Consider the following 25790-nt stretch of genomic DNA (forward strand, 5'->3'; position numbering starts at 1 on the left):
TTCGGCACCACTGTAACAAACAAATCTCCATATTCATCGGGAAGAAGGAGGCGGGAACCGGCGCACAATCAAAACTCATTTTAATAATCAGAAATAAACACAAAACGGCGCGTCAGCCCCTCACGGCGACTGACGCGCACAAATAAAAGCCAAAACCTAAAATAATGTCCCAGGCCTGGTCCTCTCTCGTCCTTCACGGTCGTCACTCCAGTTTTATATCCTTCCATCTCCTACGTGGGACTCGATACTAGCGGTGGGGCTCAGGTGTAGCTCATCTCCAATCACTACACCTGGCCTCACTCCTCGTTCCCACGCCTCTCGGCCCCGCCCCACTCGCCACAGTAATCCTTAGAAAATTTCAGATTATATGTATTTTTTTAATGCTGTACATAATTCATAAATGCATAAATTCAGCATTTAAAGTGAGTGATTTTTATTAATTTATTTTTGATCTTTCAAACAAATAGTATAGCATTTTAAAATGTGCCATTTATCTGTTTTCTGCCATTATATTATTTGGCTTAGAGCTGAAGATTTTTGCCCGAACCCGATGGGACCCGTCGGGACCCGACGGGTTCGGTCGGGTTCGGGCTTGCACTCCGATTTGTGAGGTAAATATCATGTGATGTGTTTCGATTAGCGCGAGAATGATGCGAAAATGAATGCTGAGCAGGTGTAACGGAGGCTTGCCTCTGGTGATTACGTTTTGGTTGCACCAGCAACTAAAGCAAAGTCTGAGGTGTGGAAAAGTTTTGACCACTCGTTTTTATTAGTGCTTTGGTCTATTTATAGGTTAAATGAGCCTATGTCTAGAATGCTGATATGTTACGATGTCACAGAGGACTTATTTTATTTCTTTATTCCAACTTCCAAGCGGTCTAGTCTACGTTAGTTATGAGTAAATTATGTTAAAACATGAATAAATTACTCATTGTTGACAAAAGGCAAAAGAGCTGTGTGCGCGCCACATTTGAATAATGTCGGGCTGTAGACGGGTTCGGGCTTTAAAAAAGCTGTCAATCAAAATGTACTTGTCGGGCTCGGGCCGAAACCTGTCGGGCTCGGGTCCTGTCGGGCCTAAGTTTTAAGGCTCGATTACAGCTCTAATTTGGCTCATCAGTATTGGCTGTAATGTTAATATTTCTGGTCAAGATACCGTACAATTAGTGTTATTATTGCAAAATCATGGTAAATGTTTTTAAATGGAGTGGCGATACAGTGTAAAAAAACATTAATTTAATGGTAAAAGACTGTAAAAAGGCTAAAGTAAAAACCTGTTAAATGGTTAATGGTAAATTCCCCTACTATATATGGTTAAAAGCTGTATTGGACGTTACATGTAGTTTTGAGGTAGCATACTGTTTTTGGAAGTGAAAATAACTGTAAATTGACATTCCCAGAATTCCCTGCATGTGTTGTTGAAATGCCTATGTTTCCTAGTTTTTTCCTATCAATTTTGTATATTATGATTGTGTGTTACACATAATGTTGTTAAATGAATGTTTATTGCATTATTTCATGTATTCTTTTTTTATTTCCACAGCTGCCTTTCTTTTTTTCTTTTTTTTTTCACAGTGTAGGGGTTTCTTTTAAAACTGTGCATTCTTCTGTAAGTTTGTGTCCATAACTGTTTGACAGCCTGTAGTGTTTGTTTTGGTGTGGTCTGTCTGACTCTCTGTGGTTTAGCATGCTTACTCTTTCTCATCTCTTAGTTTAACCTAGCATTGCCCTTTGGCACCATCAACCTACATTTCTTTCCATCATTCCTTCTCATCGCCATCCTCTGTCGCACGTTCCCCTCAAATGCTCCTCTCCTAACTTTCCACTTAAGTACCCCCCCCCCCCCCCCCCCCAGTTCCCTGGCCGCTAATCCCTGAGCGTTAGCGTTAGCGGTGGCCGCATTTCTCCATGCGCTCTGCGGTCCTAGTGCTATTTTTACCCGTCACACTTTATCATGTCCTCTTGGGTGTCTTCCCTCCCTTCCTGTTAGTCTTTCCTTCCTTTTACACACTGTCAGGTTCCCAGCACTCAGTGCAGTCCTGTCCAATCATGATAAGATAAGAGTGTAACTGGTTCTCAAGGATCATAACCTGCTGGTTAACATCATGAAGATAGTATCTCATCCTCAGAGTTTATATGTGTGTTCCCTACAATGCGCAAGGGATGTTTCACCTGATAAAAAGTGTATTAATAATGATCTTTATTATTATTATACATATAAATATGTATATTATTAGAATTTAATATGTAATCGTGATCATTCTATTTATTTTGGCATTGCAAGTGCATCAAACTCTGTATTGTATAAGACTGTTAGAACATTTACTGGTTCTCGGCATAATTTGCTTTTCGGCATAATTTGCTTCTCAGCATAAAATGCTTGTGTTCTCTGTGGTTTTTCTAAATTGTTTTGGCTTGCTGCTTCTTGGCTGAACACATTGAGAGAGCATTTTTTTATCACCCCAAATATCATAAATCCTACCACTAGTAATATAAGGCAAAATAAGTAAATATCATTTGAGGCATCATTCATGACTATAGCACAAACAACATTTTGCTCAATAAATCGACTAATAACTTTTTTAAAGAAAGTGTTGCATTTTCAGTCTAATTTCAGTTTTAGTAAAAATTTGTAAATGAATAATTTTTATGCTGATTAATAAAAATGATTTAATATTCTCACTGTTTAATTATTTTTATTTAAAATGGGACACATTTGTCGGTGCCGATAGCCTTTTGTGTAGCGCGCTGACATACTGCACTGCTGCGCTTCGGGCGTCCCGTGTCCGAATCACGACTCGAGGACCTTTTCCAAACCTGCCCCTCTCTCTCTCTCTCACTTCACTTCCTGTCATGTCTTATCTGTCCTATGTCACAATAAAGGTAAAAATGCCCCCCAAAAACATGGGACACATTTATTTGAATAAGCTTTTACAATTACTAATTTGCTTTTACCTTACCATTTCACCTCATTTTAGCATTTTCACGAAATATTTTGAATTTTGAACAGCTGTTGGACCTTTGCTTGGGTATAAACTGGCATAGTTGTCACTATGGTTCTGGTGTGTTTAATCTACATTACTTTCCTTTTATGACTTAAACTGGCAAAGTGTCCCAGTCATTAAACTAATGTGCCAAACTTGAATCCCGTTAGAAACTAAATGAATTGTTCTAGACAGTTGTGCCTGCAGTCAAAGGTACCCTCATGATTTCATTGAATAATAAAGTGTACCATTAAGTGGGTCACAGTGTCCCAGAGATTAACCTGATTATATCCTTTCTAAAAATGGCTAAATACGGCTTTATGATTCAGTACTGATGGATATATGGCAGTCTTTGTTTTGTGTCTGGAAGGTCAGTTAGTCCAGTAATTCCCAACAACTAGGGGGGCTTGAAAAGATTTACCTCTAAAAGATAAATAATAATGTATTAAAGGCATATTCATGATTCTTGTAGATAATTTTTTTTTTGAAGAAAGAAAATAAAAATATAAAAAATATATTTATATAAGTAGTTAATACTCTACATAATTTACAGTGATGTGTAAGTTAAAGAGAACACATTTCTGGTTTGGCGTTGATGAAGTGGTAGCCCTGAGCCTTGGGATGAAGTTGGGCCTTACTGTAGGTGTACTTTACATACTTTCAAAAAAAAAAAAAAAAAAAAAAAAATATATATATATATATATATATATATATTTCTGCACAGTATAAAGGCAGATAAAAATGTTTGTGTGAACTTAAGTTGTTTTTGTGCATTTTCTGCTTTTCCTTCCAGACTGTCAGTTCAAGTTGTGTCCAATGAACAGGTACTCAGCCCAGAAACAGTTCTGGAAAGCTGCAAAACCTGGTGGAAACAACACCACAGACACTGTACTCCTCAACAAATTACATGTGAGTTCAAAATGTGCCACATTTTGGTTTTGTGGATCCAGGCTTAAATGCCTCTTATGGAAGCTTGTTTTTACCAAGGGATACAAAAAAAAAAAAAAAAAAAAATAGTGAGATGTAACTTAGAATTCTGATATATATTTTTTATAGCCTGTTGGGAACCATACCCCTCATTATGAATCTTATTGAATCTTTAATTTTTGAATCTTTAATTTAAATTTTACATAAATTAAGTGTATTTTTTGTATAAAATATGACATATAACATATGGTTCATTTTCATTACATATATATCAAATAATTCATTTAAATTTTATTTTATAAACTTGTCTAGACCTATCATTTATGTGAATTTATATAAAGTATTTGTTGTCATTTTATTCTGCATTTTCACCTTTGTTTTTCAGCATGCTGCTGATCTAGAGAAGAAACAGAATGAATCAGAAAACCGGAAGCTGCTGGGAACGGTGATACAGTACGGAAATGTTATTCAGGTAGGTCGGCCAGCTGGCAGATGGGAGGTAGAGGGACTTCACTGTGCCATTGAGGTCTTGGCAGGACAGAAATCCATTGTTTAGTGTTATTTTAGTGTGTGTGTCATTGAGCTTGCATTCATAATTGTTCTACATAATTTATCATAATGTAAAACTGTGCCATGTGACCTTGAGTATGTTCATGTGTATAGCTAAATGGGTTCCATGGGTTTACCAGCTTTTTTACATAATGTTCCTTGCACTATAAAAATCGGACATTTGTGTGGTTTCCATTTTGCAGCTGTTGCATTTAAAAAGCAATAAGTACCTTACGGTGAATAAACGACTGCCTGCTTTGCTGGAAAAGAACGCCATGCGTGTGACCCTGGACTCGGCTGGAAATGAAGGCTCCTGGTTCTACATACAGCCCTTTTACAAACTCCGCTCCATAGGAGACAGTGTAAGTGAAAAAAAAACACACACAGTTCAAACCGTTCTGATAAACTGGGGTCAGTTAAAAAACAAAAAGAAAAAGATAAAAGAAGTACTCTCCCTCCAGGCGTATTTTCCATTATAGTGTGGTAACAATTCTAGGTGGTAATTTTGCAAAGCCTTGTTTACTTAAATGTATTAATGTTTTCTAGCTTACATTTTTACTGCTCAAAGCTAACATGCTTTTAGAGCATTTTTTTTCATGAATATATGTAGATAAACTACCGTTAAAAAGTTTAGGGTCTGTAAGTATTCAAATCTCTTTTTCAGCCACCAAGGCTGCATTCATTTAAATAAATATATATTTTAAAATGTAATTTATTCCTGTGATGCAAAGCTGAATTTTTTAGCATCATTACTCCAGTCTTCAGTATCACATGGTCCTTCAGACATCATTGTAATTTTATGATTTACTGCTCAAGAAACATTTTTTATTATTATCGATGTTGTGCTGTTTACTATTTTATGGAAACTGTAATAGATTTTTTCCCATTATCTTTGATGAATAGAAAGTTTAAAAGAACAATTTCAAATATAAATATTTTAGATTTTTTCTGTTTAGAAAATGCTTTTACTGTCATCCCTGCTGAAAAGTGTTAAGTTATGACACTATTGTGGATAATGCAGTCAGGGACTTATGTTAAACTCCTGTTTGTGGACTTCATTTCGGCTTTCAATACAATCATCCCAGTGCTCTGTCAGTGGATCACCAAGCTTTCTGACAGAAAGGCAGCAGCTAGTGAGACTGCAGAAATTCATGTCAAACAGCCTCACCATCAGCACTGGTGTCCCTCAGGGATGTGTTCTCTGCCCACTGCTCTTCTCTTTTTACACTTTACGAATGCACCTCTACTTACTCCTCTGTCAAGCTCCTGAAGTTTGCAGACGACACCACAGTCATCTGCGTCATCCAGGACAGTGACAAGTCTGCATATACTGTAGAAGCGAGGTTGCGCAGTCTTAACAACCTGGAGTTCAACATGGTCAAAACAGTGCTGATGATTGTAGACTTCAGGAAAAGTCATTCAAAAAACTTTTTTTTTAAATTACTGACATCAGAGTTTTTAGCAGCTGCGTATGTATCGTGGTATTTACTGCCAAAAGACAACTTCTACAGAGGTGAGCAGCAATGAGAAATGTTGTCCTGAAAATTGTGCCAAATTATATAAATGCAGAACCCTACATGTGTTTTCAAGCAGTCTTAGTCAATTTCTTGGTGTAAGGCTGAATTTAGAACTTAATAAATGGAACTTGGATTGTCAAATGTACTATGCTATGTACCAGGGCTCTTAATGGCCTGAGCTGTAGCTTTTAACTTTTAACCATCTGGAAAAGATGTAATCTAAACAGAACCAGACATAAAACAGTCTTCGTTTGCTCCATTAGATGTTTTTGTATGGGGGCCATGGGGTGTCATCCGCTGCTGATCTCTGGGGTAAAGCGTGTTTTTACATCAGCTTCCAGTGACCATTACATGATGTCAGAGCTCACAGCATTGAATTCCCCTGCTAATGCCATTAAAATGGCCTCTGTGGCAGAACATCACTGACACAGAGCCTCCGTAACGAAAAGCCTCTACAATAGTTTGAAACTAAATGGAGCCTGGTCTTATATAAATAAATGCAAACCTGTGGCACTACTTAAATTTGTTTGTCTTGAGCTATACAGTTTAAAAGCAGTTAGTGAAATGAGTTTAAATACAGTATATTACAATTGCTTTATTTTAAGCTTAGTAGATTTCAGTATACATCAAAATCTGTTGTATAGATGCGTTATTGAATTTTTGTGTGTGTGTGCACCAGTCTGCTAGACTGCTATGCAGTAATTTAGTTATAAAGTTAAAGTTTCACTGTCTTCTAGGTTAGGGTGGTAGAAAAACACAATCATTTAGTTTAAAAAAATAAACAATTTATTTAATATAAAATAATATATTTAATAAATTGTTTATTAATAAACAATTAATTAATTAATGGATGATCTTAATAAATTACAAATTAATTACAATACATTGTATATTATCCTTGTTTTTATACATTGTCTTATGATTTTTTATTATATTTTCTACATTATTGAACATTCTATTTCTGATGTTTTTATTTCTGAATTAATTTTTTAATTTAATTCTACTTTCAGAAGGTCATAAAAAGCATAGTGTATGCTTGTGAGTTTGACCAAAAAATAAAATTAATTTAATAAATGTATTAATTTTATTCAAATCTGTTCAGTTTATTTAGATGCTTGCTTTCATATTTATTTACTTACTTTTTTTTAATTGCGAGGGACAGCCTGTCAATGCTCATGCTACAACTACAAACAATTTCTTCACAAAATATGTTCTAATTTTGAGCTTTTTTTCTCATTTAGGTTGTTATTGGGGACAAAGTGGTTCTGAATCCAGTAAATGCAGGCCAGCCTCTACATGCCAGCAGCCATCAGTTGGTAGACAATCCTGGCTGCAACGAGGTTTATCTGCTTTTTCTATTAGTTTTATCCTTTTGTGCATTACACCATGAAGTGTGAATGTATGTAATAACACTATTAGTACAATTCTGCTCTTAATGGTTTTGCAATAAATGCTTTAAATGGAAACGTACTGTCTGTAAACCATCGCTAAATTAACTTCTGCTGCATAAAACTGGAATGAATGTCTATGCAATTAAAACATCTTGAACACAGTGTTAGTGTGAAAGCTGTTATGCTATGATAACACGAATTTAAGAGCCACTTTCGCTGCCAGAATGTCTCTGCATTGTGAATGATTGTTTTTAGTAAGTGCTCATGCTCAAAAAATACCATAGTTTGTCTTATGACGCCCCCTCCTCCCTTTGTCCTCTCCGTTCTCCTCAGGTGAACTCTGTGAACTGCAACACTAGCTGGAAGATTGTTTTATTTATGAAATGGAGTGACAACAAGGAAGCCATTCTTAAAGGAGTAGGTGCCTCACAGACACATGATCTATGTTAGAATGTGATGTTGCTAATAACTTCTTTCTGGTTGCTAAGGGTGACGTGGTTCGGCTGTTTCATGCCGAGCAGGAGAAGTTTCTCACTTGCGATGAACACAGGAAGAACCAATATGTGTTCCTGCGAACCACCGGCCGCCAGTCCGCTACCTCTGCCACTAGCAGCAAAGCATTGTGGGAAGTGGAGGTGAGTTGCATGTGTTGTCGAGATAAGTGTGTTGTTAAGATAATCTTCACAAATTAACCCGAGTTCATTAAATGGCCTAAATACTATCGCCAGAAATAAAAACTAAAATAAGGTTACAAACTGACTACAACACAGTCACTTGACTTATGTCACCAACAATATGCTTCCCCCAACTCTATTAATCTTAAATTCAGTCAAAATTCTTTATTTAAAATCTACAAGTTGAAAAGTTTGTGTTTGCAAGAGTCCGAGTATAAACAATGAGGCTGTGAAAGCGGACTAGTGAGAAGTCCTAGAACTTTCCTCTTTGGCTTTATAATGTTTATTCACTTTTTTGTGTTATTTAGCGATTGTGGAACAACAAAATAATGCAGTTTTTTTTGTGATCTCTCATAACTCAACATTTAACTACAAAATAATCACAAAAACTGTGTCTGTGCATTAGGTCTTACGCCTGTTTCACACATACTTCATCTGCAGTGCGTATGCGTTGCGTATTTTTTTACACACCCATGTTAACGGATTCCAGTGTTCACACTGTACGTGGTTGCGGTCCGTCAATGCGTTCCGTGAGCAGTGCGTCTGCAGCAGTGCAGCGATCGTTTACGTACCGAGTCTATCTTTGCTGTGCTGCACGCGCTGAATTAAAGTGACAGTGCATTGTTCGCGGTAAAAATTAACATGGATTGACATGGAAATTTCACAATAAATGTATACTATTTAAAGCCTACTGTGTTTCACACACAACACATGGGTTTTTGGCTAGGTTAAAAACAAGAAAAAGAGCAACTTTAAATAAACAAGGCAACCTAATATATGCACTTTTATAGAGGCAGGAAAACAAAGTTATTTGAGACCCGTTGGATTGCTTGTAATAAAGATTTAAATGCAAAAGGCACGAGAGTCGACTGTTTCTGTCAGTGGTGAGTTTTAATATTAAATGTTTGTGATAGCCTAACAAGAAAAGTAGGTTAAATGTTGTGTTTAAATGTTTTGCCGCTTGCTTCAGCAACTTATTATACAAACCTATCAGTCAAATGCATGAGTTATACGTTGTTTATATTTGAATTTAAATTAATTTCTATGAAAGATTGTTAATGTACTGTGATAAAAGAGTATCACAATGCTTGAAATCAAAATAATGGACAAATGTTGTGTTTGTGGCATAAACAGCCACGGATCAGTAGCGGACTGCAAACGCGTCCTGTGTGAAAGCACAATGATTCCGTGCTGCTTCTGCACCACATACGTAACGCACACGGACTGCATACGGAGTATGTGTGAAACAGGCTTTTTTTATTATTTATTATTTGTCTTATGAAGTAGTTTTTTTAATATTAGCCAAACTCATCACAATTGAAAGAACCAAAGGCTTAAACTACTTCAGTCTGTATGCATTGAATTTTATACACTAGTTTCAAAATTTTAGTTGAATTACTGAAATTAACTTTTCAACGACAATTTAATTGATTGAAATGCACCCGTAAATAGAGTATGTGCCTTCCATACATGATAAAACGTAACTTTGTTGGAAAAACATAGAAACATCTTGTATTTACTATATTTATTTGCTTTGTCAGTATCGTTGTGGGTTGTAATTCTTTTGCTGTTGTGGGCTGTAAGGACCTTTTGAAATAACAAATAATTTGGCGAAGTGATATGGACTTGTAATGTGGTCAAGACCTGCCTGGAACTATTTTAGCTGTGTGTTTCCCTGAAAATAATTGCACACCTTCGAACATTCATCAGCCAATCAGATTAAAGCATTCAACAGCTCCATAGTGTGTATATATATATCTGTCTAATCGCTAACCGTGATATTCCTCCCAATCTCATGTTTCAGGTGGTTCATCATGACCCGTGTCGTGGTGGCGCCGGTTACTGGAATAGTCTTTTCAGGTTCAAACACTTGGCCACAGGACACTACCTGGCAGCAGAGGTGAGTGAGGTGTGTTCTACTAGCCTGGGACCCTCCCTCAGCTGTTCCCAGATCAGCACTAACCTCTCCCACTGGGTAGGGAACCTTACTAACTTCCTCTAGATTTTCTCAGGCTAAAAACTGCAGTCTGTAAGATTTTCAGCATCACGCCTCAAACCTGACTTGAGCTGATTTTTGCTCCGTAAGATGCCAAATTGGTTAAATCTTACGTAGTACAGCTTTAATCACTTCTGTGGTGCTGTTCTTTGAATGTGACTGGCTAGCTTGGGTAGCCAGAAATGTTTAAGGATATTTTGACATAAACCAGAAAGAAAAGGGATCAATCAATTTCCTGTCAATTAAAATAATCTGATTCCTTTAGCATTTTGAGGACATTTTTGGTGCTTTATCTGCCCACAGGTTAATCCTGACTATGAGGAAGAGTCACAGGAATCACGTTCATCTGTAAGTAGTTATATTTCTGTTGAATAGATGGCATACAATTTGGGTGTATTATCATCTTATCTAAACTGCTGTCTGAATTTTTGATTTCTTTTCCAGGTGGCAGATTTTTCACCCTTTAACTTCCAGGTACTGTCAGACCTGCTTCATCTTCATGTCAAAGGCCTTAAGTTGTTCCCTATAATTCTCTTTGCATTTTTCTATACAGTATATGTTTGTGTTTTGTGCAGTTTTGTTTGATATTATTGCTCATTATAGATTTGAAATGTGGTTCTGTACATGTTATGATATATTAACAGCATTTGTGGGCAAAATTCAGTCAGTGTTATTTTAGTTTTATCTATAGACTATTTTAGAATTTATAAATATTTCAAATTGGCTTTTATTTTTTATTTTAATTATGTTTTTATTTCATTTTTAGTCTTAGTAATTTTATGTTAGTTTTTTCTTTCTTTTTGATATTTCTAGATAGTTGTCATACATTTTTTATTTTCGTTTTAGTTTTAATAGTTAATACTTGAACTTGATATTAATTAATATTTGTCATTTCCGATAAATTTTCATCAGCCTTATTTAAATTACAGATTTTTTTTATATAGTTTAGTTTTGGTTTTAGTTTGAATACACATCAAATTAAATGTTAAAACACACATTGTTTTGAAAGTTTAGCTACAAAACATGAAATGTAAATGTAAAATCCCTACCAGCATTGTCTGTGCAAAATTTAAATATCAGATATTAAAACTGTTATGATTATAGGAAGTAAACCCTGTAACTTTTGCATTATTCGTGCATGAATACAGAATGGTGACCATTTACATCCAAAGAAAAATGTACTGTACAGACATATTTTAATGAACAAATAATGCAGTTATTTTAACATAGATACAAGCTTCACATTTCTATTTTTAAAACCTAAAAATGCATTACAGATTTATTTATTTTTTTAAATTAGAAAATCCGGTCAAAATAATAATGATAATTAAAAAAAATGATTTTATGACATAAATGCATTGAATCTAACTTGAATTGAACCCACTAGAATATTACTTTGGGGGAAAAAAAATATTAGTTTTATTTCAGAAATAAAAAGCACTATTTAACTTAAAACAAATAAATAAAAAGGAAGAAATAAAAAAAATATTTTGATCATTTGTTTAGCTGTTTTTTTTTCTATTGAATTTATCATTTTATTCAACAGTTTGGGTTATCATTTCTAGAATGTATTCTTTAACCATCCACAAGGCGGCACTATAGTTAAAGGAAAGCAGTTTGAGCAGTGCAGCTTGTGATCTGTAGGTGGCAGTATAACACCACGACTCGTTTTAAGCGCTCCCTCCTGTCGCTCGTGTGCATGACTTACTAAGCTTTGCTCACAGTTCTCAATTTAATCATTGTTTCTTGATAACAGACCCTTTGAACAGGTTTGTGAAATTTTGTGACGGTCTAGTGAAAATTTCCCCCGAGTTTCCCTGAAATGAACCAAGCACAGGAGTTAGCACTATTGTTGTCTAAGAAAAAAATGGTAGACTTGTTTTGCTGGAACCCACATACACTTCACTGTGAGACTGATCAAGAGATTTCATATTCTTGGAAGCTCTGAGGAATTGCAGGTCACATGCGAACTTGTAAACATGGATGTATTATTTCATTTATTAAACATCTGCTAATGGCATCACTTAAGACCGGTTTTATCTCAGTAACATAACAAGAAGCCGAGCGAAGTGTTGTGTCTTCATGGTTATGTGTTCTCCTCTCTCCTCTAGCTTGACTCAGAACATGAAGCTCTGCGAGCACGTCTGCGAACGCCCAACGAGAAGGTCATGTACACCCTCGTGTCGGTCCCCGATGGCAATGACATCTCCTCCATATTTGAGCTGGATCCCACCACCCTCAGAGGAGGAGACTCCCTGGTACCCAGGTACACACTGGACCGTTTTTGGTTCATACCAGTGAAGTCACTCAAGGTATAACCATCTCTAAATCCTGTACAGGTTTAAATGGTACAGTTCAAAACTTGATATGTCATTAATTGATGTAGTGATTCTATACAAACCTACCTGACAGTCTTAATGTGCTTTTTAGAAGGCTGTATGATGAATTAGGAATTAATTATTGAATGTTGCGTGAGCCCTGGATTTTAAACAGGGGGGGTAACACAATTGAAAAAAAAATTAATACGTGTATGTGTGTGTATATTTATACACACACACATATACACACACATATATACACACATACACACACATACAGTACAGACCAAAAGTTTAGAAACATTACTATTTTTAATCTTTTGAAAGAAGTTTATTCTGCTCAACAAGCCCGCATTTATTTGATCTAAAATACAGAAAAAAATGTAATGTATAATGTAATTACAATTTAAAATAATTGTTTTTAAATTTATTATACTTTAAATTATCATTTATTTCTGTGATGCAAAGCTCAATTTTTAGGATCATTATCACATGATCATTTAGAAATCATTCTAATATGATGATTCATTATCAAAAAAAAAAAGAAGAAGAAAAAAAAAGAAGAAGCTATGTTTTTAAAATATAAATATTTTGTAATAACAATATACACTACTGGTCAGTAATTTGGGGTCAGTATTTTTTTTTTCTTTTTTTTTTTAAATAAAATCAATAACTTTTTTAAGCAAGGATGTGTTAAATTGATAAAAAGTGATAGTAAAGAAAATATATTATTAGAATATATATTATTAGAATTTCTTTTTTTGAATAAATGCAGTTCTTTTTAACCTTTTATTCATCGAATATATTAGACAGCAGAACTGTTTCCAACACTCATAATAAATCGTCATATTAGAATGATTTCTAAATGATCATGTGATCGACTGGATGTTACATGTGACACTGAAGGCTGGAGTAATGATGCTGAAAATTCAGCTTTGCATCACAGGAATAAATTATTTTTAAAGTATATTCAAATAAAAAACTATTATTTTAAGTTGTAATAATATTTCACAATATTACAGTTTTTTTTCTGTATTTTTGATCAAATAAATGCAGGCTTGACGAGCAGAAGAAACTTCTTTCAAAAACATTAAAAATAGTTATGTTTGCAAACTTTTTGTCTGTATATACACACACATAGCATATACACAAGTAAGCAACAAACCAAACCACCAATGTATGAATTATAATTTACTGGAAAAAAAATTGTCAAGTATAACACAATTTGCTGAGACACTGATTTAAATAATGTAAAACTGCAAAAATGTTTTTTTTTAAAAGTGTCCTTTTTATGCAAAATCTAGTCTTTTCAGGAGAAAATCTGATCTGTAAACACAGCAATTTACCCCACTAGATGACAAAATACAATGGTATATGATTTATTGGTGCATGCAGAGACTGTGATGGCAGGTCAGGGTTAATCAGTCTTTGAGTTGGAGTGGCAGGCTTGCTGCTGTCAGTTTGAGCTCAGAGTAATGTGAGATTCCTGTTTATGACCATTTCATGCCTCTTTCTCTGATTCCCTCACTTTCTGTTGCCTGAAAAAGTTGTGTACAGTGAAACATGATCAGACTTAAGATTTTGCCCCTGACTGTGGACATGAAAGCCCATCCAAAATACATGCAGCAGCTGGTTATGTTTTTAGGCCTGTAGGATATTTGAATTAAGTAGAAAACAACACTAAATGAACCAAATGAGAAAACAGACTTGTGTGTCTGATTCTTGCAGCTATGGATATAAGTCACAGGACATCTGTCGTTTTGCAAACACATTTCCTGGTTCTGAAAGTCACCTATATCTCATGATGTCTTGGATCTCTTGAGGTCTGGCGACTCTTTTTGTTTGTTTTTAACTCTTTTGTCTCAGTGAATCATGTGTGTTGGAACAAGAGAGATGGCAAACTTGGGAAAATGCACACATGCGATCACGTCTACTCACGCATCCGTCACACTCTTTGTCCACATTCCACAAAACCCAAAAGCTTCAAGGGTGGAGCGTGCATGTGTCACATTTTGGTGTGTTTTCCTCATTTATGTACCTGTAAATTCTGATTTTTCTTTCTGAAAATAGCCAGGAAAGTCCCCAACAGGGTGAGGAGGCAGGAAATCAGGGTGACCGTGCACCTTGCCAGCGTGATATCTTTCCATGTTGTTGAAACATGTTGCTAAAACAGAAGCCAGATTTTGCGTAACCATCCACCCCCAGATTCCCTTATTTATATAACCAATCACTTGGAAAGTGGTTTTTATGAAGTAATCTTCCTTACAGCACAGAATCAGAACATAATGGGGGATATTCAGTTTTGAGATTTAATGAGTGAATCGCACGAAGATGTCCAGATTATAGTTAACTGCAGTATGTAATTGTGTGTATATGTAATTTAAATGTACAAAACTGATTTAACATACATAGAAAGAATATTAAATGCAAGTAAAGTGTCTACTTTACTGTTTCAGATAACTTTTGAGATTATTATGTTCCTTCGTCATTCAGCATTTTCAAAAATAAAAAATTGTACTGACCCAAAACTTTTGGAGTTGACCGCATGTTTTAGAGATGACACTCTCTCTCTCACACACATGCACCAAAGGAAAAAAAATGGCCAAATCATGTCCTGGGTGGAGTATTTCTTTACGTCAGTATTGGTCTTTGTACCATTATTAAAAAAAATGTTTTTAATTGCTTCCTCTCATGCAATTTGTCACAGTCCTCCACTGAGTATAAACTTGACTCATTGTCTCTCTCGCTCTCTTTTTTTAAATACATATTTCTGATTAAGCCACAGTGTTTTTACACATGCTGCTCAGTTTAGAAGCATTGCCTGTTTAAACCAGTGCAGCATTTAAAATATCATGTTAACAATCTTGTGGAAAACATATTAGATTGCAGTGTGAATACGGTGGAATGCATTGTGAACATTGTCTTAGTGTGCAAGAGAGTAATGTGAACAGGTGCATTGTGCTTTAGGCGATTTAGTAGAGCAAGAGTGAATTAACAATCTGGCCTGACAGGTATTGAACTTGCTCGTACACACACTTACACACTAAGAACAATAGAGGCTTTGATAGTCATAAGGTGTGTGTGTGTGTGTGTGTGTGTAACTACCATAGCTTCCCGCAAGCACGGTTGGAGTCAGCGGCATGAACTGAGGAAAGGTTAATTTTTGGATTGAGCAATACAACCAGAACAACTTAAGTCTGCGAATACACAACATTAAAGAGTTCATTCACCCAAGAATGAAAACGAGGCTGCGTTTTACTCCGCCCCAAGGCATCCTGGGTGTATATCACTTTCTTCTCTTAGACGAATCCAGTCGGAGTTATATAAAAAATTGTCTTTGATCTTTGAAGCTCTCAGTCAGCAGATTTTGCATTCCTTCAGTCCAAAAGAAGTTAAATAAAAAGAGCACCTTCCATAAAAAAAGTAGCTTGCATTGGCTCCGGGGGGTGAACAAAGGTCTCCTGTAGCTAATCTATGTGTTTTTGTACGAAAAATATCCATATTCAAAACGTAATACTTTAATCTAGCTTGTGCCAACAGTTGTACACAGAAGCAGTTCTGGGGGAATGACGTTACGCATGCCCCTGTGAGTCGTGTGAAAACTAACATTTGTTTACAGGATCAAAAGAAGCAAAGTTTCTTTACTTTAGCAAAGGAAAACCAGTGTCCTCTTGGCTTTTATCGAAATCCTCTGACATTCTTCTTTACAAATCCTGATACTTCTAATTAGCGATCGTTGTTTTACTGTGATATCTCCGCTGCGTTTCTGTGTTTCTTACTTATGAACAGCGCATGCACTAAGCTGACCTCATACATCATTCCCCCGGAACTGTTTCGTTTACAACAGAACAATGAATTCTGAATTACATCTGCAAATTCTAAAGGAAAATATCAGGACACTTTTTTTGAGAACGCAGTTTGAGAACTGAATCTCAAGAGAAAGTGGGTCATGCAGCAAGACAACAACCCAAAGCACACCTGTCGTTCTACCAAAGCAGTATTAACTTCATTAACGAAGATGACGATGCAAAATATTCGTTAACAAACATTTTTTTCTGTGACTAAAACGAGACGATGACGAGCTAAAAATAATATCTGATGACGAAATCATGATGAAATTTATGCCGCGTCTTCGTTAATTACACGAGACTGGACTATAATGTTATTTGAGGACTACCGGAAATTCAAAATGCATCCTATAGGCTATTGTCATTGCATTGCGATTGAATAAGGGCCGCAGTGGACGGATTGACTAATAAAACATGAACTAGCGATCTGAAACAATGACCTCAGCACCCAAAGGGGTAGGGATAAGGTAACCAGATGTCCCGTTTTTCCCGGGAGTCACAATTCGTTGTCGATTAACTTAAAGTTAGTGAAGGCAGGCGGGATAGGCGACATCACCCTGTTAGAAGTGCTTTCTTGCGCGCGCACACACGCACGCTCCACTTCTTCAGTTCTCATATACAACGAGTATATCACGTAAATACAGTACAGTAAGTTATGGATTAAGTGAACGTGAAAAGGTGTCTGAAAATTGAATGTGTGTCAGTATTTCATGCATACCTTCCGTCTTAAAAGGATGGCATTCTAAATTAAATACCTATGTCATTAATTTTAACCAACAAAGGATGTTAAATAAATGTGTTCATGTTAAATAAAACCTACAGTATCTGAAACAAGAGTTTAATTTGTATCTCTATTGTATTTGTCTTTCTATTTCTTTATATATATATGAAAATGAAAATTGTCATAATTTATTCAAGATTTTCCAAATTCAGTCCTTGATTTAAATTTCTCATAAGCTTAATTGATTTGGTCTAAGAGAAGAATTAATGATTATTTTAATTTGAAAACTACATATAAAATAGCTACCAAAATAAATTTTGGTAACTACAGTTTGGCTAAAACTATTGACTAAAAGTAGTGACTTAAAGTTGACAAAAATGACTTTTCGTCGACTAAAACTATGAAATACTCAAATGACTAAAATGTGACTAAGACTATTAAGCATTTTCATCTCAAGACTAAGACTAATACTAAATCAAAAATGCCTGCCAAAATTAACACTGTACCAAAGAATGGTTAAAGAAGAGCAAATTTTATGTTTTGGAATGACTGAATCAAAGTCCGGACCTTAATCCAATTGAAATGTTATGGAAGGACATGGGAGGAAACCCACCAACATCGCAGAGTTGAAGCGGTTTTGTACAGAGGAATGGGCTAAAATTCCTACAAGCCGTTGTGCAGCACTGATCAGCAGTTATAAGAAACATTTAGCTGCAGTTATTGCTGCAAAAGGGGGCCACACCAGATATTGAAAGCAAAGATTTGCATACTTTTGCAAATAACAGATATGTAACACTGGATAATTTTCTCAAAAATAGTAATTCTAAGTATATATGAGCACCTATGTGTCATAGCAGGTCATATATTATTAAGCAGGTCGTACATTTTGATCCTCTCTAATGTGTGTTATTGTTATTGAGTCTTTTATCAATTGTTTCATCCTCAGGAACTCCTATGTGAGACTGAGGCACTTGTGCACCAATACATGGGTCCACAGCACCAACAACCCCATCGACAAAGAGGAGGAGAAGCCGGTTATGTTACGGGTGGGTTTTAAGTAATTCACCAAAACCACTTCTCATGCAATTTAATTTGATTTATTAAGACTTCGTATTAGTGTTGCACTAAATTGCATTTCGTTTTCCATTTCAGATTGGCACATCACCTATCAAAGAAGATAAAGAAGCCTTCGCCATTGTGCCAGTCCCTCCTGCGGAGGTGAGGGACCTAGACTTTGCCAATGATGCCAGTAAAGTGTTGGCATCCATCGCTGGCAAGCTGGAGAAGGGCACAATCACTCAGAATGAAAGAAGGTATGACCCTTGAGAGTATTGCTTGGAAAGTGCATCAGTCCTTTAGTGACCCCTGACTAAATGCTTTTGCTTTGACCTCGTTTAATGAATGTAGAACATTTCCCACCAAGGTTTTTGTCCTTGATTAGGGCCTGTTAAGAGTTTAACATGACATTACAATCAACATGACCTTCTTTTCTCCGTGTGTTTTGTAGGTTTGTCACTAAGCTTCTGGAGGACCTTGTGTTTTTTGTGGTGGACATTCCAAACAATGGGCAGGATGTTTTGGAGATCATGGTCAATAAACCCGACCGTGAACGGCAGAAACTCATGAGAGAGCAGAATATCTTGAAACAAGTAGGATGCTCTTCAATACCTCACACTTCACCACTTGTAGTGCCTAAAATACACGTCCTTCACTTTAAAAAGAGCATTTAGAAGAGCCAAATGTGCACTGAATAGTCTAAAATAAGAAACCCTCAGTAGACACTGCATATGAGATCCGTTGAAAATACTTAAATTATGAATCAAATAATTCTAGATACCTTATTAACTAAGTTGTTCTTATTTTATTTTCCATCGAACAGTTAAAATTTCACATTGAGGGCAACAAATCATCAGGGTTGAATGAAAATGCTAAATCACTCTTGGACAGCAGGTGGCGCATTTGGGAAAGCAGAAATATAATTGTTAGCAAGGTTACCTTTTGCTATTAAACACTATTTGTACTGAGATAACAACAAAATTTCATCCAAACCTGAAGAAAGTCAATTCCCTTTCATTAGTTTAGAACAACTTAAACTTAAACGTTTTGATCAGAATTAATTTTGTTTCCATAGACCATAATGAAGATTCCAAAAGGGTTTTTTTCCACAAAAGAACCATTTTTGGTTCTACAACGAACTTTTCAGCGAACGGTTCTTAAAATATTATTTTTTTCTTGGTGTTAAGAATATTTAAATAATCTAAAGAACCTTTTTCTACTACAGAACCTTCTGTGCAATGTAAAAGCTTATAAGCATGGTGACCGTTCTTCATGGAACCATAGATGCCAAGAGTGTAGATACACCAGATGTAGTGTTCATTCCAGTCTCCTCACTTTCTCCATCAACAGATCTTCAAGCTGCTTCAGGCCCCATTCACAGACAGTGGTGATGGGCCCATGTTGCGTCTGGAGGAGCTGAGTGACCAGAGACACGCACCCTTCAGGCACATCTGCAGGCTGTGCTACCGTGTGCTGCGGCATTCACAGCAGGACTACAGGAAGAACCAGGTGGGTCTGCAGGAACACAATCAGAGCATCTCTGCTTCAACCTTAAACCTCACAGACCTCATAAAATGATTCATATTATACAATATTTAATGAGAGTTTCATAATTGCTTTTTCTCTTGAAAAAAAAAATCATATTGCGAAAAAAGAACCCAAAGTTTGTTTATGTTCTCGAAAGCCATGCTGATACGACTCAATTCAGCTTGCCTTCGTTTTGATTCTCTCAGCTATATTCATAAACTTCAAGATGATATCTGTGTCTGCAGGCATGAGTGTGACTTCCTGTGGTTTCCAACATTACAGATGTCTAATGAATATTTTTTTAACCCTTGAAATCATTCTAAAAACTATATGTAATACCATCTAAACGTCTGGATCATATATCCATCTGTGATAATGTATTGATCAATATGATTTATTAAACATTTAATAATTTTTTAGCATGGTTTATTAATTTATTAATTTGTTGGCAGCGGAAGTTCCCGTTCTCTCTCTCTCTCTCTCTCTCTCACATACACACACATACGCACACACATATGCACTCACAAAGTCGCTACCAGAGCAAAACATCTCATTGAATGCAGAAAGACAGTCTTTATGAATAACAAATTGACTTAAATCATATGGGATGTTTAACTAAAGTAATCTGCATTCTTCATATGGTGAAACTGAATTAGAATCAAAGTGTCATACCAACCACAAACCCGGTCATTTATAGAGATATTGATGCAAACATTTTAAGAGGCCACTGGCTGAAAATATAGCCACAAACTGCTTGATATGGATGAATTCATTTATTTATTTTCTGTCTTTAAAAAGAGATTAGATGTAAATAAATTGTGATTTAAATATTTTAATGGCTTGATAACAGTTTGTGTTATTGATATACTATTATACTTTTTGTTAATATTTTGAATATTATTTTTAGTGATTTAATTTGGATATTTTTAAGGTTGTCTATGTAGTATTTATTAGGTTTTAGTTATTCAATTTAAACTACACAACGAGAAACTTATGTAGTTCATTTATATAATTTTTATTTATATAAGTATGTTTTTGATTGTTTTTGATTTTAGTATTAGTTAACTATAATAAACTTATTCGACAGAATATTTTAAGAATTTGTAAATTGTCATTTAGCTGGCACTTCTATCCAAAGCCAACAGTACATGTGCCTTGATCAGGGGCTTAATGGCGAGCCTTGTGGGGTCTAAACCTATTAACTTGCCAACACACTATACCATCCCTACAATTGGATTCATGCTTTATCCTCATATAAACGTGTTTTTTCTCTATAAGAGAATGGGTGGCGGGTCTGATGAATGAAAGAACAGAAACTTTGTCTCTTTGTGCCCCTTGTCCAGGAATACATTGCCAAGCAGTTCCGCTTCATGCAGAAACAGATCGGCTACGACGTGTTGGCTGAAGATACAATAACGGCCCTCCTCCACAACAACCGCAAGCTCTTAGAGAAGCACATCACGGCGGCAGAAATTGACACGTTTGTCAGCCTTGTGAGGAAAAACCGTGAACCAAGGTGGGAGAGAGTGTACTGCAAAGACAAAAGAGCTTTTCCTAAAGTTTGAGAGCAATACCAAAACGTTGTTGCTCACAGTATATAAGTGCCAAGAAAGAGAGAGAGAAGTCTGACATGTTTCCATGTGCTGTTTATGTTTAGGTTTTTGGACTACCTGTCTGATCTGTGTGTGTCCATGAACAAGTCCATCCCGGTGACTCAGGAGCTGATCTGTAATGCGGTGCTGAATCCTGCCAATGCTGATATCCTGATAGAGACCAAGTGAGACATTTTTGAAAACCATGAACAAAACAAAAAAGCAGAATATGACTCAAACTACTGTAAATGAAATATGGCTTCAGTGGCAATATTGCTTTATGTAGTGAAGTATGAGATGCTCAGATTATTTTATTATTATTTTTGTTTAATATATGGTCATATGAACAACCTTTCCAAAATTTGTGGCCGGTGACATTATCAGGTTAAATGGAGCTTATCAGGCGCCGTTTAATTTGATACAAAATACAGTAAAAACAGTAATATTTAAAAATATTGTTTAATATTTTTGTTGAAAGTTGAAAGAGAAAATAGTATTTATTTGAAAAATAATTTATTTTAACATTATTAATGTCTTCACTGTCACTTTTGATCAATTTAATGCATCTGAATATTAATTTCAATTAAAGTATTAATTTATTTCTTTCTCTCTTTACTGAACCCAAACTTTTAAAACACTAGTAATTAATATTAATAAATTTATTTATTTTTATTTATTTATTTTTTTGTTAAGTGGCACATTTGAAAAGTAAAAGGATTGCTCTGAAATGCGAGTGACCTGCTCTAAGTAAATTAAAGGCAGTGATGGGCATTATCTGTCTCTGACTGTATGGCTAAGAGCATGTAATAGTGTTCACATGATAAAAATGTGTTTTCAAAGAAGAAAAACATCTTGAAAATCAGCACTGACACATTGTAGATGTACAAAATGTTCCTAATTATTTTTGCCTGTTTGTCATGCTAGGATATAATGAGTTGTTTGTTGCCGGTTCCATTTGAAGTCTGTATTTCTCTGTCCGGTCCCAGACTGGTGTTGTCTCGGTTTGAGGTTGAGTCTGGAGAGGGTCCTGTGGAGTCGGAGGAGGATGAGGAGGAGGTGTGGTTGTTTTGGAAGGACCGTGCTAAGGTGATCAAGAGTAAGAGCATCAGAGAGCTGGCACAAGATGCTAAAGAAGGCCAGAAAGATGACCTGGACGTCATTAGCTACTACAGGTCAGCCAACAGGAAATAAGCCAAGGGTCAAAGTTAATTAGGGCAAAAGCCGACATGGCTCTCAGTAACATGGTCTCCTGGTTCTTTTTCTTTCTCAGGTACCAGCTGAACCTGTTTGCACGGATGTGTTTGGACCGCCAGTACTTGGCCATTGAGAAGATATCAGGCCAGCTGGATGTGGACCTGATCCTGCGCTGCATGTCCGATGAAGACCTGCCCTATGACCTCCGTGCCTCCTTCTGCCGGCTGATGCTTCACATGCATGTAGACCGTGACCCGCAGGAGCAGGTCATGCCTGTGAAATACGCCAGGCTGTGGTCCGAGATCCCATCCAAAATCGCCATTGATGAGTATGTTGAAGTGTTTTTTAAAGGGGTCATCGGATGCCAATTTTCAAATGATTCTTTTACGGTCTTAATGCAAAGTCTGTAACACAATTTCTCAATGGTCGTGTAAAACAACACCATGTTTACCTTGCCAAAAACAGCTCTTTTCAGAGCAAGCTGTCCAGTCCAGTCCAGTCTGTGCTGAAACACCACTGTCAATCAAGCTATCGTGGGAGGGGCCTGTCTGCTCGATTTGAGAAAGGGAAAAGATTTAACAAGATAAAAAAAAAACACTGGGTGGATTTTTATCATTATAGGCTAGTTGTGTACACACATTTCAGTTCAGACAACTTGTAAAAGTGCATGTCGCATCCAATGACGTCTTTAAACATTTTTTTTTTGTATTCTTCCATTTGTAGGTGTAAGTATTGGTTTGTCTATGTTGTCGTTTGTTTTTAGTTATGATAATGATGGAACCAGTAGAGACGAGATAAAAGAGCGCTTTGCACTCACTATGGATTTTGTGGAGAACTACCTCAGAGATGTGGTCTGTCAAAATATTCCTTTTTCTGATAAAGAGAAAAACAAACTTACTTTTGAGGTAAGTCTCCCGTCCAACATGTTGCGAGAGTGACAAATGCGGGCTGTTTTGGCCGGGACTAACTCTGCTGTTTCTTTTTGTGTTTCTAAGGTTGTGAATTTAGCAAGAAACCTTATTTACTTTGGCTTTTACAACTTCAGTGACTTGCTGCGTTTGACGAAGATCTTGTTGGCAATTCTGGACTGTGTTCATGTCAGCACCATCTATCCTGTCAACAAAATGGAAAAAGGAGACGAGTCCAAAAGTAAAGAACTGCTTCTTGATCTTTTTCTCATGTTATAAGAGTTTGAGTTTCTAGAAGCTCAACATGGTCCTGTGAATGATGTTTAAACAGTCGTTAACACTTGTACAAGTAGATGTGATTCATTAGAGAATTTAAAAAAATGTGTTGGTTTTGTTTCTCACAGGTAGCAATGTAATGAAATCCATCCATGGCGTTGGGGAGCTGATGACGCAGGTGGTCCTAAGAGGAGGTGGATTCTTACCCATAAACCCCACAACACCCCCAGATGGTGACGTGGTGAAGACCCAGACAGAACCAGAGAAGGAAGACATCCTGGTGATGGACACCAAACTGAAGATCATAGAGATCCTACAGGTGATTAAAAACCCATCATTTAAGAAGAAAACAGGAAATGAAAAACATTTAATTAGCTTAAAATATTTGATTTGATTTTATTGTATTTTATCGGAGGAACCATAATTTCAACCGAACAGCCGTTTAGCTTCAAAATGTTTAATGCAAGTAAAAACAGGGTTCATATCTGGTGTTTTTTTGTTGTTCAGTTTATTCTGAACGTGCGACTGGACTACAGGATCTCCTGCCTCCTCTGCATCTTCAAACGTGAGTTCGACGAGAGCAACACCCAAACGGATGCAGTGCCAGCAGCAAATGCAGACGGGCCCAACAGTATCCCAGGTATGCATTGTCTCCCGCTCGCTATCACCTGTGAGTTATTCTACAGTCCATGTGAGTGTTTCTGTGTGTTCCACAGCTTTGGACTTTGAGAACATTGAAGAACAAGCAGAAGGAATATTTGGGGGAAGGTACGGATTCATTTATTGAATAAGAAAGTTTAAGAATCTCTGTAAGAGAACGTAAGTGTGTAACTGTAATTTTTTTTTTCCTGAACTCAGTGAGGAGAACTCTCCTCTGGATCTTGATGACCATGGCGGCAGAACGTTTTTGCGGGTTCTTCTGCATCTCACCATGCACGACTACCCACCGCTTGTGTCTGGAGCACTTCATTTGCTCTTCAGACACTTCAGTCAGAGACAAGAAGTGCTCATGGCTTTCAAACAGGTATTTAACACCATGATATAGGTTTGTAAGGTACTTTAGTGAATGGGATTGACATGAAACACTTTTAAGGCCGTTTATGGCTGTTGATTTGTTTGTATTTTAATTCTTCATGCAGTCCTCCTTCTTTTTCACTATAGGTTCAACTTCTAGTGACCAGTCAGGATGTTGACAACTACAAGCAGATCAAATCAGACCTTGACCAGCTGCGATCTAATGTGGAAAAATCTGAGCTCTGGGTGTACAAGCGACAGGGTGATGAAGGCATGGATGCAGGAGATGGACTCCCAGCAGAGTCCGACCACAAAAAGAAGGTGACAACATTTAATATTTAAGACAGAGGTGTTCACAGAGACCCCCAGTTACATGTTTACATATTTATGTCGGCTGGCCTATATTAATGTATTGTCAGTTTGTATGATGCTTACATAACATCATTATGTTTTTTGAGCAATGTACAATATAGCTGAACTTTAGCTTGTTTGCTAACAAAAAGCTTTGTAGGCCTCATATATATCAGATATGTGAAAAAAGGGGATCATTTTTACCTTTTTTCTCATAATTGAAACCTTATAGCTTGCTTCTGTTTCTCGCTTTCTGTTTTTTTAAACTTATTTCTCAATTACCTTTTTTTTTCCTGAGGCGCTCTTCCATACATAATAGCCATTATTATTTGAATGGAATACAACATTCATGCTTTATTTAGTCTGTGTCTGCTCTTTATGTTGAAGGACTCTGGTTCAGGCAAAAAGAAGACAGACGGAAATGGAAGTGACAATTATAGAGATGTGAAGGAGGTAAAGTGACGTTCACATACTTCACACACACGCACGCACGCACACACACATGATCATTCAGCATTATAAGGTAGTGGTAGATAATGCATCCAAGCACTATAAAGAATAGGAAAGCTAATTATGTAGCCTCGTTAACAAAAGATCTAATTAACCAGTGCTACGACTGTAGCATGAGTAAAACACAAAAACAGCGGTAACAGCTATTGCAGTTTGACCAGCTTTGATAAACCGTGTTCATTCACTTCGTTTTCTCCTCCTCAGCTCATAATCTTTCTGTCTTTCTATCTCTAGATCCTCTTGCGTCTAAGCAGACTGTGCGTACAGGAAGGACCATCAGGGAAGAAGAGTAAGAAACAGCAGCAGAGGCTGTTGAGGAACATGGGAGCTCATTCAGTGGTGCTTGAACTGCTGCAGATCCCTTATGAGAAGGTGCAGTATATGAGTGGATCCAGTCCAATGAGTGTGGTACTCGCCAAATTATTTTTATGACATAC

General features: G+C 36.4%; 1 protein-coding gene across 12 annotated transcripts in view; it reads left to right on the forward strand.

Moving 5' to 3' along the window:
• Positions 1-25790, forward strand: part of LOC128022149 (inositol 1,4,5-trisphosphate receptor type 1) — a 115961-nt gene that overhangs the window by 19085 nt on the left and 71086 nt on the right. For 6 of the 12 annotated variants that reach the window (XM_052609428.1, XM_052609427.1, XM_052609429.1 and 3 more), the window contains exons 4-30: positions 3778-3893; positions 4297-4383; positions 4664-4822; positions 7219-7317; positions 7702-7785; positions 7857-8003; positions 9847-10017; positions 10342-10386; positions 10483-10512; positions 12150-12304; positions 17872-17971; positions 18078-18238; positions 18433-18574; positions 19332-19490; positions 20852-21024; positions 21166-21285; positions 22087-22272; positions 22371-22622; positions 23058-23199; positions 23290-23443; positions 23607-23797; positions 23986-24118; positions 24195-24246; positions 24337-24502; positions 24640-24813; positions 25231-25296; positions 25588-25725. In XM_052609428.1, the coding sequence (XP_052465388.1) occupies positions 3778-3893; positions 4297-4383; positions 4664-4822; positions 7219-7317; positions 7702-7785; positions 7857-8003; positions 9847-10017; positions 10342-10386; positions 10483-10512; positions 12150-12304; positions 17872-17971; positions 18078-18238; positions 18433-18574; positions 19332-19490; positions 20852-21024; positions 21166-21285; positions 22087-22272; positions 22371-22622; positions 23058-23199; positions 23290-23443; positions 23607-23797; positions 23986-24118; positions 24195-24246; positions 24337-24502; positions 24640-24813; positions 25231-25296; positions 25588-25725 (3602 nt within the window). The remainder of the gene's footprint in view (positions 1-3777; positions 3894-4296; positions 4384-4663; positions 4823-7218; positions 7318-7701; positions 7786-7856; positions 8004-9846; positions 10018-10341; positions 10387-10482; positions 10513-12149; positions 12305-17871; positions 17972-18077; positions 18239-18432; positions 18575-19331; positions 19491-20851; positions 21025-21165; positions 21286-22086; positions 22273-22370; positions 22623-23057; positions 23200-23289; positions 23444-23606; positions 23798-23985; positions 24119-24194; positions 24247-24336; positions 24503-24639; positions 24814-25230; positions 25297-25587; positions 25726-25790) is intronic. The other 6 variants (XM_052609430.1, XM_052609435.1, XM_052609434.1 and 3 more) reach the window with 2 other exon arrangements.

Source organism: Carassius gibelio, chromosome A11, assembly GCF_023724105.1.
Source record: "Carassius gibelio isolate Cgi1373 ecotype wild population from Czech Republic chromosome A11, carGib1.2-hapl.c, whole genome shotgun sequence".
NCBI classification, from domain to species: Eukaryota; Metazoa; Chordata; class Actinopteri; order Cypriniformes; family Cyprinidae; genus Carassius; species Carassius gibelio.